The sequence below is a fragment of the Rhinolophus ferrumequinum genome, chromosome 16 (assembly GCF_004115265.2).
Source record: "Rhinolophus ferrumequinum isolate MPI-CBG mRhiFer1 chromosome 16, mRhiFer1_v1.p, whole genome shotgun sequence".
In the NCBI taxonomy this organism is placed as follows: domain Eukaryota; kingdom Metazoa; phylum Chordata; class Mammalia; order Chiroptera; family Rhinolophidae; genus Rhinolophus; species Rhinolophus ferrumequinum.
The window spans coordinates 47588097-47601804 of NC_046299.1; the positions used below are offsets into that span (position 1 = coordinate 47588097).

At 43.2% G+C, this 13708-nt stretch overlaps 1 protein-coding gene across 1 annotated transcript in view; it reads left to right on the plus strand.

Moving 5' to 3' along the window:
- Positions 1-9502: 9502 nt before the first annotated feature.
- Positions 9503-13708, plus strand: part of HKDC1 (hexokinase domain containing 1) — a 44043-nt gene continuing 39837 nt past the window's right edge. Inside the window, exon 1 of the mRNA XM_033129678.1 lies at positions 9503-9679. Coding sequence (XP_032985569.1) covers positions 9617-9679 — 63 coding nt within the window. The 5' untranslated portion in view covers positions 9503-9616. The remainder of the gene's footprint in view (positions 9680-13708) is intronic.

A 13708-nucleotide genomic window follows, 5' to 3' on the forward strand; every position in this document is an offset into this window, starting at 1 on the left:
ACATGGAGCGTCAACGGAGACTTAGATATTGACCTCAGTTCCCGTCAGTACAGAGCTGGGTAATTCAATAAAATGTGGTTAGTACAATAACTGGTTAGGAATAATAACCAATGACTTGTAATGCTTTGTACATTATATTTGGACGAGAGTAAATCTACAAAATTAAATGGGGCCTTTTGAAAAATGACTTACTGTGACTCACAAGCATACAAAACTACGACAAATCAGTGAAGTCTTACAGCTCAGAACTGGGAGTCTAATTATGGTGCGGTCATTCTATGTGTATCCACCTCAAAGCAAACCCATTAGGGGCCAGCACGGTGGCTCAGGTGGTTAGAGCTCCATGCTCCTAACTCCAAAGGCTGCCGGTTCGATTCCCACATGGGCCAATGGGCTCTCAACCACAAGGTTGCCAGTTCAACTCCTCGAGTCCCGCAAGGGATGGTTGGCTCTGCCCCCTGCAACTAAGATTGAACACAGGACCTTGAGCTGAGCTGCAGCTGAGCTCCCGGATGGCTCAGTTGGTTGGAGCATGTCCTCTCAACCACAAGGTTGCCGGTTTGACTCCCACAAGGGATGGTGGGCTGCGCCCCCTGCAACTAGCAACAGCAACTGGACCTGGAGCTGAGCTGCGCCCTCCACAACAAAGATTGAAAGGACAACAACTTGACTTGGGGGAAAAAAAAAAAAAAAGGCCTGGAAGTACACACTGTTCCCTAATAAAGTCCTGTTCCCCTTCCCCAATTAAAAAAAGAAACAAAAGCAAACCCATTAGGACATAATGAAAAGTTGTGGTTTGCTAAAAAGACAAGCAAATGAATAAGTGAGTCTAGTTATTTCCCTCTGTTTTACAGCTATAAAATACATAAACTTGAACAGAGATAGCAGTGTTTATAAACATGTTTCTGAGTTGTTATCTAAAAACCCATCACTGAACATAGACATTTCCACACAGAACTGATAAACAGTAGTTGTCTTTATGGTAAAAAAGATGCTAGAGAAGAAAAAAAAAGTTCGTGAAGTAGGTAGAATCAGCCTTTGAGGACTGAATTACAGAAGCTATTTTGGGCAAATTTTGGTAGAGGAGGGAATTTTGAACTTCTCCTTTAAGGCTATACTCTTAGAATCTACCCAAAGAGTCTATCACATGCTCGCTATCCACTCCTTGCCCTTGAAATGCTCCTGATGCTCACAGAGCCTTGGCAAAGTCCTGTAACCCGGGACTGTGAATCGCCATTGCACACACTGATAAATTGTGGTGAAATTGATAATCCCCTGCTGGAAAATGGTTTTTCTCAAGGGCTTGTAATCAGCTCAAGATCACTTTTTTTTTAGACTTTATTGGGGAACAGTGTGTACTTCCAGGACTTTTTTCCAAGTCAAGTTGTTGTCCTTTCAATCTTAGTTGTGGAGGGTGCCATTCAGCTTCAAGTTGTTGTCTTTTCAGTCTTAGTCGTGGAGGGCGCAGCTCAGCTCCAGGTCCAGTTGCCATTGCTAGTTGCAGGCAGTGCAGCCCACCATCCCTTGTGGGAGTCAAACCGGCAACCTTGTGGTTGAGAGGACATGCTCCAACCAACTGAGCCATCCAGGAGGCAGCTCAGCACAAGGTGCTGTGTTCAAATCATAGTTGCAGGGGGCAGAGCGCACCATCCCTTGCGGGACTCGAGGAGTTGAACCGGCAACCTTGTGGTTGAGAGCCCACTGGCCCATGTGGGAATCGAACCGGCAGCCTTCGGAGTTAGGAGCACGGAGCTCTAACCGCCTGAGCCACCGGGCAGCCCCTCAAGATCATTTTTTTTTAAAGTTCTTTCAATAATTTGTAATGTTCAAAAATTGCCTTATTCTTTTAACAGCTACATTTTTATTTTCTTAATATGTTTATCACTCATTGTGATCCTTTTAAAATTGATAAATGAATGGATGTTGATCACATTCTATCCATAAAATTCCCTGTACGTGTAAGTATTTAAAGGAATGCATAATATTAGGTTGGTGCAAAAGTAATTGCGGTTTTTGCAACTATTTTTAACCTTTCAAACCGCAATTGGAAAAAAAGCCTCCTATGACTTAGTCTCCGAAATTCTGCACAGCAATTTAATTTCAATTTCATTACTACCTGGTTCGTATTCCATGACTTTTTACTTACAGTACAAATTCATATAAATGATTTTCAGCTGAATTATCAATTCTTGCCTCCTGTGAATTTTTAATATTAGAACTCATGCATTTTCACATATTCTTTTAACTCTAAATCTTGCCTAGATCTTAAAACTTTTGAGTTTGTCTTCTGTGTTTTCCTAGGCTAATACTCTTTTTCCCTTACCAACGAAATACATCATATATTGTTATAGCAAAGTTAATAATGTATTTGTATGCGTCTTACCTTATTTCAATGACAGACAACCCTAGTATAGTATTTCTTAGATGCTGTTATCTTATTAGCTGAATTTAAACTGCTCAAAACTAATTAAGAACTCTAAAATGGGTTTGTTTGGGGTTGTTTTTTTGTTTGTTTGTTTTAGTATTTCCTTACGTTCTGCTACTACAAGATTCTTTTAGTCCATCTTGGATATATATCCTGCCCCAGTCTAGAATAGCCATTTTTCCAAGGGGCCCTGGTTTCTTTCTCTCCTCTCTCTCTCTCTCTCTCTCTCTCTCTCTCTCTCTCTCTCTCTCTCTCTCTCTCTCTCTCTCTCTCTCTCTTTTCAGAGTGATATTAGAAACCGAAATCTGGGCACTATATGTGCTTATTGCTACTGGGTGTCATTGCCTCTAGGGTTTCTTAGCTGGCAGAGCAAGGAAACACATGTGAGTATATTAACCTATGTATACAGGGTCTGACAATTAAGTTTGCGAACTTGTTGCAACGATGTTGCTAACCTTTTTTGGTACCAGAGGGATTATTCATTATGAATTTGTACCAGGTGGACAAACAGTTAACCAAGTTGACTATTTGGAAGTGCTGAAAAGGCTGCATGAAAAAGTTAGACGACCTGAACTTTTCGCCAATTCATGGCTCTTGCATCACGACAAGGCTCTTGCATCACGACAATGCACCAGTTCACATGGCACTGTCTGTGGGGAGTTTTTAGCCAGTAAACAAATAACTGTATTGGAACACCCTCCCTACTCACCTGATCTGGCCCCCAGTGACTTCTGTTTTTGCTTGAAGATAAAGGAAATATTGAAAGGAAGACATTTTGATGACATTCAGGACATCAAGGGTAATACTATGACAGCTCTGATGGCCATTTCAGAAAAAGTGTTCCAAGATTGCTTTGAAGGATGGACTAGGCGCTGGCGTCGGTGCATAGTTCCCCAAGGGGAGTACTTGGAAGGTGACCATGGTGATATTCAGCAATGAGGGATGTAGCACTTTTTCTAGGATGAGTTCGCAAACTTATTTGTCTGACCTCGTATGCACATATCTACAAATATTTACATCTATGTATGTATACATCTCTATGTTAAGCTAAACATGAGTTTATACTGATGTTCTCAACTCTAATCCAGTGACACAAATCATCCTAGCCTCCCCTTGCTTTTATGTCACCCTCCGCTCCAACAGTGAGAAACCTACCTCCCACTACCCACCCTTCATTTCCAGTAATTGTTCAATTCCAGTGTACATGTATAGTGGTTGCAGATTTGTTCAGCCATGCTCCTGGGGGAAACAGCTTTATTAACCAGGCCACAGTGCTACGTACAGTTCCTTTTACCTTTAGTCTTGCTGACTCCACTCATTTCCAAGATTATTAGGTCAGCATCTTCCCATCCTCTTCAGAGAGGCTATTTCATACATTTGTAATACAGTTAGGTTCTTTTGTCAGTCTGTATTACATCCCTGGTCTCCTAAATATTTTTTTTTTAATTCACATACATTAAAGTTCATTCTTTGTGCTGTAAAGTTCTGTGGGTTTTGACAAATGTATTGTGTCATGTATTCACTGATAGAGCATCGTACAGAATAGTTTCACTTCCCTAAAAACTCCCCTGTGCTCCGCTTATTCACCCTCCCCCTCTCCAAACATCTGGAACACCGATATGCTTACTATCTCTATTATTTTGCCTTTTCCATATCCATAGGTTTTTAAATTTTTCTCTGAGGCCATTTAGTTTTACCAGAGGAAAAACAGGTCCCCCAACTCTTCCCAGTGAGGGAGGAAAGGTTGTATACAGCTAGATGTCTGCTGGTGGAAACCAGACAGAAAAAAGTAGTTTGGGGTCTTGTTGTTCAGCTTGAAGTTTTCACTTTGGCCCTATTTTCAGTCTTGTGTCTCTCAGTCTCACTTTACATGGTGCCTGATAGTCCCAAGTCCAGAGGCTTTTGGGTTCAATCTCTCCAGAGAATAAATGCCCAGTCTCCTATAGGGGCAGGGGTTGGTGGTCACTCATTGCTCTAGGTGGAGGGGCACACCTGTGGCCTAACTGTGGCCTAACTAGCTTTTTTTTTTTTTAATTTTATTGGGGAAGGGGAACAGGACTTTATTGGGGGACAGTGTGTATTTCCAGGACTTTTTATTGGGGAACAATAGTATGTTTTTCCCAGGACTCATCAGCTCCATCCAAGTCAGGTTGTCCTTTCAGTCTTAGTTGTGGAGGGCGCAGCTCAGCTCCAGGTCCAGTCTCCATTGTTAGTTGCAGGGGGTGCAGCCCACCATCCCTTGCGGGAGTCGAAATGGCAACCTTGTGGTTGAGAGCCCGCTCTCCAACCAACTGAGCCATCTGGCCACCCGGGAGGTCAGCGGCAGCTCATTGACTTCATTCTACTTGAGGAGGGTGCAACACTCTGGCCCATGTGGGAATCGAACCAGCACCCCTGTTGCCCAGAGCTTGCGTTCTAATCAACTGAGCCACCCGTCCGCCCCTAACTGCCTTTTTATATAGACTTTTAGCCAATCTCCTGTTTTCGGGTGTTTCCTAGTGCTTTGCAGAGGTATCTGGGCCTCCAATTCCTGAACATTTCTAGAGTTACAAATATCATCCCTCATTCTCAACAGAATCATTGCAAGCTGTTAGGTTTCAGTGTTTCCTCTGCTCAGCCATTACTTTTCTGTTAGCTTTCTGTCTTCCAAAATTATGTTAAAATCCCTTATCAATCACTATTTCATTTCTCTTTGTCCTAGTGTGTTTATGCTACATTTAACCAGAAGTCTCATTTGCTTTTAGAAGTTTTCTATTTTGTGCAATTGTGATTGTAATTACTCCAAAAAATGTTAAAAGCCACATTTCCTTGTATGACTTGTCTTTCCTTGATATGTATTTTGCAAACACAGCTCTTAATGTACAGTTGGGATAAAAAATAAGTGTGTACAATTGATTTCCTCATGAGCATTCCCTGTCTTCTCTTGTGTCAGGAATAAACCTATAAAAGATTATCAGTAGCTTTCTTTTGAAATTAGCGGAGGTTAACATTTCTGCTTCATTTGTGGTTGCTCCCATGGAGACACCATAGTAACTGTAACTACGGGCAGGATTTGGAAGTTTCTGCATTGACTCTTCTAATGGAAGTTTGCTCTCTAACAGTGTCTTCTTCTTTTGCAGCAAGTGGAATACCAGCAGGTCGGACTGATTTATATTATGGACAACTTAACTTTGGACTTACCATTAAAAAGAATATGGGACAGAATTGAGCTCTATTTTTTTTTTTTTTTTTTTTTTTTTTTTTTAGTAACAGGAATAGAATATTTATAAAATTCCCAACTCTTCCTGTCATTCCAGTAAATGGAACTGGTACCTTCTAATGGTTTATGGTTACATTTTACTGAATATACTGAAAGGGCTGCATGCGTTTTCTTATCCTAATAGGATGAGATGAAATAGCAGTTTTAAGAAAGGGTCCCAAGGCAGGTGAAGGCTTAGATTAAAGGGATACTTTTAGCTTGCCCACTGTGGGCCACATGCCTTCTCTTATGTGAGCTCATTTACTTTCATTCTCATAATGACTACTGAGGTAGCTACAAACCCTTTACAGATATGAACTTGGGGCCTTCTTTAGTGAGGGCAGAGTGGGAACCCAGGGCCTGTGCACTTGCCAGGGGAAACATGCTTCCAGGTTCGTGAGAGCCGGTGTCACACAGTGATTAAGCATGGACTCTGCAGCTACACCACCCACATTTAAATATCTATTCCACCATGTACCAGTTTCGCTCTGTGCCTTAGTTTCTCCATTTGTAAAATGGAGAGAATGATAGTTGCTGTGGGAATTCATACTGTAAATCACCTAGTAAACACTATACAAGTGTTTACTAAATAAATCGGTAAATTCTATTGGACTTCCAGTCCTCTTACCTAGTCAGTATTACCGTGCTCAGTATTAAAGGAAAGCAGATACTTCCTTTAAAGGGTGCGCTCTATGGAAACGTGTATAGAGGTGAGAGCATTTCCTTTCTTACATGGAAGATTTGGGCCAGATGAGTAATACACGTTAACTAAAATGTCCCTTGGCAGTGCCAACCCTCAAATGGATATTCTTAAGGAAAATCCAAGTGCTTATAATACTTACACTAAAATATCCTTGAATACATACATAGAGCTTTGATAAGGGTAAAAATTCCAAGGGTTAGACAAGAATAGTCAGATGAGGAATGATAAAAGAATTGAATTATTTTTGTCTTTATTCAATAAAGTGAGGGGGCTGAGCTAGATGACTCCAAATGCATATGGTCTTCATAATCATTAAGCTTCCTGGTTTAGTAGGCTCACACCTGTAATGTGGATACTGATAAAAGTGAACTGGCATCGTAAGATAATTAACCATAGAGCTGGGAGGACTATGGGTGGAGCTGGGCGCCCCCCCTTGTTAACTCTCTAGTCCTGACTTCCTGTTAAACTTTGTGGTAACTTCCAGCGGGAGGGACACTAATAAATAGAGAAGCCATCTTGGAATCGGGACTTTTTTGCACATGTGTGGCGTGTTGGACCTCGTCCGGGAAATGTGTGTTCGCATACTCCTCGGTGGCTTTGTTTCTTTTTCTTTTCCCGGATAAACTGCTCATTTGGTGGACTACCTGGAAAATTATTTGTCCAGTCGACAATGTTGATCTGATTAGAAAAAAATGGAATGATGTCACTGATGAAAGTGGCCGAGTGTCACTTGCCTGATTAAAATTCCATATGCTGCCTATCTGGCACATATAAGCAACCATGAGATTGCAGAGACCTTTGGTTATGGCTTTGTGTCCTTTTGTCCACTGGCCATTGTAACCTTTTATCCCTATGTTGAATAAATCAATGACAGTTGGAGCCAAACTGCACCACACAGGTTACTTTTTAAATGGAGGAATTAAGACAAGTACCATTATCATTTGTGGGCGGGCAGCCAGCCCCGGGATGTTTTCCTCAGCCTGTGCAGACTCAAGCATAGCACGCTTGTTTCAGAACGCCAGCAAGTCCACATGCTTTGGGGAACTGAATAGTTCCACCAACCGAAGGTTAACTTTTGTTTGCTTGTCTAATAGACAAAGTAAAGGAGCTAAAAGAGAGTTCATAGTCTGAGGGGTAAACAGACTGAAAAGGGTTGGGTTTCTCAATCTGGGAGACAGTGTCTGATTTTTATTTCTCAGATATCAATCTATAAAAGTACCTGGAGTAATTTTGACCAAGCGTAGGCTTAAACTAGACTTCCGGTGGCTGAACCACATGATGATGGGATAAAAAGAGCACTGATTGGAGAATCAGTCTTTTGGGGAGACCACTGTTGAAGGTTCTCTCACCAGGCAATTGTTTGGTAATTGTTTTGATTAATGAGATCGTGCAGTAGGAAAGGAAACAAAGCTGAGGCTGCTAAGCTGGCAGGAAAACATGTTTTTTTCTCTCCTATCGAAGAGGAAGTGAATTATAGGAGCGAGAAACATTGGGGTGCCCAGCAACCTTCATTAACATTTTAGGGGCCGGCCCAGTGGCTCAGGCGGTTAGAGCTCCATGCTCCTAACTCCGAAGGCTGCCGGTTCGATTCCCACATGGGCCAGTGGGTTCTCAACCACAAGGTTGCCAGTTCAATTCCTCGAGTCCCTCAAGGGATGGTGGGCAGCGCCCCCTGCAACTAAGATTGAACACGGCACCTTGAGCTGAGCTGCCGCTGAGCTCCCGGATGGCTCAGTTGTTTGGAGCGCGTCCTCTCAACCACAAGGTTGCCGGTGCCCCTGCAACTAGCAACGGCAACTGGACCTGGAGCTGAGCTGCGCCCGACACAACTAAGACTGAAAGGACAACAACTTGACTTGGGGAAAAAAAAGGCCTGGAAGTACACACTGTTCCCCAATAAAATCCTGTTCCCCTTCCCCAATAAAATCTTTAAAAAACAAAACAAAACAAAACAAAACACACAAAAAAACCAAAAACATTTTAGGAAGCATTTCATTAGTATTTGGGAAGTTATGGCCAAGAATTCCTTAAACTGTACATAGTTTTCCGAGTAGTTGGAATTCTTGATAATAACTCAGCAGAATGCTGCTGCTACTAATAGTTACCAATTGAGCATTTATTGCAAGGAGAAAGAATAGAGGCAATATTATGCATTAGTTAAGAGCTGGACCCTGGACTTGAACTCCTGGATTTGAGTTCTCACTGTACCATTTACAAGTGTTGTGATCTCAAATAAGTCACTTAACCTTTCTGGGCCTCAGTTTTCTCATCTAAAAATGGGAATAGTAAGTGCTCCATCCGTGTTAGCTGCTGTTGTCAACACCATTGTTATTGTTGCTGATTTTGTTAGCTGACCAATGACTGTGGAAAGAATGGAAGGTCTATTGTACCCACACATTGGCCCCTTTCTGGGTCCTTCTCACATCACGTGTGATGAGGGAGATAATCAAGTGAGTAAACCAAATACCTTCGCAGCATGAGGCATTTCCTACCTGTAACTTCCAATTTTTCTCTCCAGCAGCAGCTTCCTTCCCCATGAGTCCTGCTGATTTCAGTTCAATCTTTCTCTTGCCTATATTTTTCTGGATCACTACCTGTGAAATCAAGGTTTTCTGGTTTAACATTGTGAATAGATAAACCTTAATCGATTATTTTCCATTACCGTGAACTGTTAACTAAGAGATCTAATCTGTCACAAACAGAGCCATTTGTCCCAGCATTCTTGAAATCTCCCCGACCAGGGCAATGTTTAGTCTTAATTAAAACAGTGCTACAGAGGAGCAGGGAGTCATGGAGTTATACTGCTGGGTTGAGGAGAAAAGGGCTAAAGAGAAAAGCCTAGACATTTGCAAAGCAGCTCAGCTGGTTGAAAGTTGGTATTGTTTAACACCCAACTTCTCAGAAGATTTTCCTCGGCTGAGTGGGCTTGGTGGAGCCCTGGCTTGAGAGTGTTGCTTAGCAACAAGATTTTGTATCACTGGAGTCTCAGAGTCAAGCACAACCCATCCCCTGCCTCCCCTCCACCAACTCTCAGCTACCATCCTGAGCCTCCTACTAGACAATCAAGTGTGCAGGAGGGAGGGGCCAGAGAGAGGGGGCGAAGTTTAATCATTGTCCTCAGCAGCCTGGAAGTATGTAATCGGTAGCATCTATTTCCCCACAGGCCTCCAGCCTGAACTGGAAGTGGGCAGCACTCCGGAGACGGCCCTGAAATCTCGGCCCATCTCAGGAGAAACCAAACTTGGGAAAAATGTTTGCGGTACACTTGATGGCGTTTTACTTCACCAAGATGAAGGAGGATCAGATCAAAAAGGTAAGGACTCCCAAAGCTGAGACATGCGTGCTTCACCCTTCACTGACAGACCTGATACCTTGCGTTCTTCGCAAGGATTTAAGAGAGCTTATTTAAAAACATAGAGGGAGCACAGGAACGGTGAAACAAAACTCACAGAAGGGGAAGAGGAAGTAAGTCTCCCGCAGGCTGGGCATTGCATATTGTCCTGAGCCTGGAATTTCACTCAGAACTTCCTGGCAGATCCCCGAGTGGCAAGGGGATGAGATGAAAGCCTTTAGAAACCATTTGTATTATTTGATGTAAGGCATGTTTGGGGAGAAGGCTACAGAAGAGAGGAGAATCATTATAAAAGAAATTTTGAGATCTTTTAAAGTAAGTCCTGTGATTTTTCATGTGCTTGAAAGAATATACATGTAGCACCAAGAGGGAGGTGAGTTTTTATGTACAGTAATCGAAGTACTTATGATTGGCGTGTGCTGTTTGCCAAGGGTATGCTAGTCATGGTGTGCATTATTTTGCCACTTTGCCCAAGAAACTCACCGACAGAATTCATGCCAAGGTGGGCTGCTTAAAATTTGCTGAGGCTCAACTGGGGGCCGTCAGCATTTCCTCCTGGCAGCTTGGAAGAAACCCAGCCTGCGACTCCAGCCATACCAGCTCCCAATATACAGGAGCTGTCTCTCAATGGAAGTCCTCCCAGCAGGCGGACTTAGCCAAGGTAACCCAGATGTTTAAAGTGGCCCTGGGGATATTAAACCAAAGTCACCGACTCCTGCTCCTGCATTCTTTCCATTGTGCCATGATGCTTCCTGGTGTTTCAAACTGAGAGAAAAGGAGATGGTCCCTGGCAGCCCTCATGCTCGGTGGGATAAACTTCCACTAAATCCTGTTCATCAGAGAGTAGGGTTAGAAGTTATAGCAAATCTTAAAATATCATAAATCAATCAGATGTAACCTGTATTTACATTTGTTGATTAGATTCCCAGAGCCGTTTACTGGCTTCTTAAGGAGGTGGAAACATGCTCTACAGCACTGCTTAAGAATTCACTTTCTGTTATTGCTTGCTTGGTAAAGATGCAACCTGTGTGGTATCTCTCCAACCCCCAAGGGGGGGTCTTTGAAACCTTGACATCTGAGGTTCTGCAAATTAATTTTCGTTCCTTGGGCCTCTTTGTGGTAGTTAATTTTTGTTACACCCTAGAATCAGGTGGACGTGTTTGTCCACCAGCCCAGGTGCAGTCTCAGGAGGCCTCTGTGACTGAAAATGCAGCTTCCACTGATCTGTTCCAGGTTCTTCTGGTTGGAGGGTCAGCCTTTGTCAAGGCCTAGGGTTGACCTACCTTCTCCCTATGACGGGCAAGAAAGCCTGTGAGAGGGAGCTGAGTAGGGCTGGTCCGGAAGACTTTGTAGCCACCTTAAGGAAGTGACCCAGCCGGTATCTGGGGTAGTATGTGAGGCTGGTTTATGGATTGCTGGGATGAGTCACAGGTTCAGAGAACACTGGCTCATTCACTTCTCCAAGTGGTGAAAACACACCTGGTCAAAAGGCACAGGCTCCTTCTCCCTCTGGTGTCAGGTAGACAGTCCCCTTCTTAGTTCCTGTGCTTCCGGTCTCTAGACTTACCAAGATCCTGAGCTTACTTGACTGCTAGGATTGCTATCAGACCCTGGAACAATTTTTTAAAATCTCTCTATACCAACATTAAAATAAAAACCATACAGAATAAAACAAAGAAAAAGAAAGAAAAGAAGAAAGAAAGAAAGAAGAGAGAAACTACTCTGACAGCTTCTCTTCCAATTTAATATATTGATATTATTTGACTTATTCATAGCATTGGGGTGGGCCTGGCCACTGACCTGTAGATTGTTCACTTGTAAGAGAAGGACCGGTTAGGTTTTCAAAGTGTCCTTTTTACAGTCTAGTAAGTCAACATTACGAAAAGTGGAAATGTTACCTTTAATCCCACCGCTCCCTTTTCTCAGAGTGTGTGTTTTTACATTTATATTTATATTGTGTATACAATTCTGAACTTGTGTCCTTCATTTATCGTTATATTGTAACCACTTATGTACATTTCTCCATTTCTTTATAATTATGTGAATATCTTCCTAGTAATCAATTTGGATATGCCATAATTTAACTTTTTTAATGCCTTTTTTTTTTTGACAGTTAAAAATTGCTTTGCTAAACATTGGTATGTATTTAATGCCCTCCACCTTTGGGATTATTTCCGAAAGGCTCCCAGAAGTGAAATCACTGGGTCCAAAAGTTGACCCTTTTTATGACTCTTGATTCATAAACCGGGACCTTTGGACTGTGATCTCTGAGTCCCTTGCAGCTCCCACCTCCCATAATTCTGTAAACGCTGAGCTTACATTTGAGAATCTGCCCTTCCTATGTTAAACACACTGCCTGCTGGCTCTTTTGTTCAGAAGCTGTGCCATGCATGGTTTGGGAGCCACTCCAGAAGCGGGCTTGCTTGGCTCCTGCAGCTCAAGCTCCCTCCCTCAGGGCTTACAACATGTATGCCTGGCTACACAAGCCCCAGATCTCCTATTTGCATTGAAAATATAGTGATGTTCTTCCTTTGTCCCCACATACGTTTCAGTCTTCCCTTCTAGCTACTGTACCAGGAACTGCAAGATACAAAGAATAAACAAGAAACTGCTGCTAAATTGACATTCTTTTTGCATAACTTTAACTTATTGAAGCAGTGGGAGCGGTAACACAAAGTCCTGAATGACTTTGTTAAACTGCAGCTCACAAATGACCCAAGCAGCTGTAAAGCCATTACTTACACAGACGGGAGGACCCTATGGGGATGACCAGAGAGGTTCTTTATACTCGGGGGCTGCCTGAACATGAGCAATCGGCTCAGGGCCACTGTCTCAGAGGCGTTGGGTGATTAAGGAGGAAGTTTCCTTCCTGTGTGGTACATCTCGCCTTTCCCAAGCCCAAATTACTTGGGTCACCTCCCTGTCATCAGCTTTCTCTGTGTGAGCAGCAGTGCCAACCAATTAGTCATGAACAAATGCAGGATGAACAGGAAGCCCTTAGTGAAGCCTGACCTGGTTCCATACTGTCTTCTCAAATGTGCTGACAGCCCAATTGTCCTGTTTTATTAATGGCTCTCTGATGCTTTTCTGGCTTCTTTCTTGCCCCCAAGTCCCTGGAACCATGGCCATTTCACTGGCTTGGGTCTCTGTATTGGCCCCTACTGCGCTGGGCTGCCCGTCCTCTAGGTCTAGCTGGCGGCCAGGCACCTGCCCTGTGATTAAGGTCGTGTGTCCCCTGCACTTTTGGTGTAGTCTGTCTGTTGGGGTTGGGGGGGTCCCGCAGTCCCTGTGCTGCCACTTACCTGCAGCTCCCCTAGTGCTGCTTAATGACTCTGAGCCCTGGGGTCCTCGTCTCTCCATCAGGGACAAGAATTTTGGTCTTACCTGGCTGCCTCAAGGGGATATCATTGAGATTAAATGAGGGGACAGGCATGAAAGCACTTTGTAGTCTGTAATGTATGTTCTTAGCCTTAGGGAAAAGCGTGGGAGAGCGTTCCTCCAGGAACGGGCTAGGATGGAGCCTTCTTGTGACCTGGGTGGGTAGAGAGGCCCCTCAGTATACAAAGCACAGGTGGCAAATACAGGGCACTTAGGCCACTGGCCCTCCTCCAGCCCTTGTCAATAATCCACCCCAGGGAGCCCTGGAATCCAGGTTGCCCCCACCAAAAGATTAGCAGCGGGGACGAAGCTGTTCTGCTTTTCCTGATGTGACATATGTCCTTCAAGTGGACAGATAGTGATTTTTATAACTGATAGTGATTTTTATAACTTGGGGGTCCTGTACCTCAATTTTCTGGTTACTTGAATGATATCCACTGATTTCCAATAGCAATTCGTGCTGGCATTAAAAATTAAACTTCCTCTTAATTAGAGCAGCCTCAGATAAAAACAAAATGGAAATTTAAAGGACTAGATTTTAGAGATTGCAGTTGGAAATGGGGTTAGCTCTGAGCTTCCTAGCAGCTCATAAACAAAGGGAAACATGTTTGG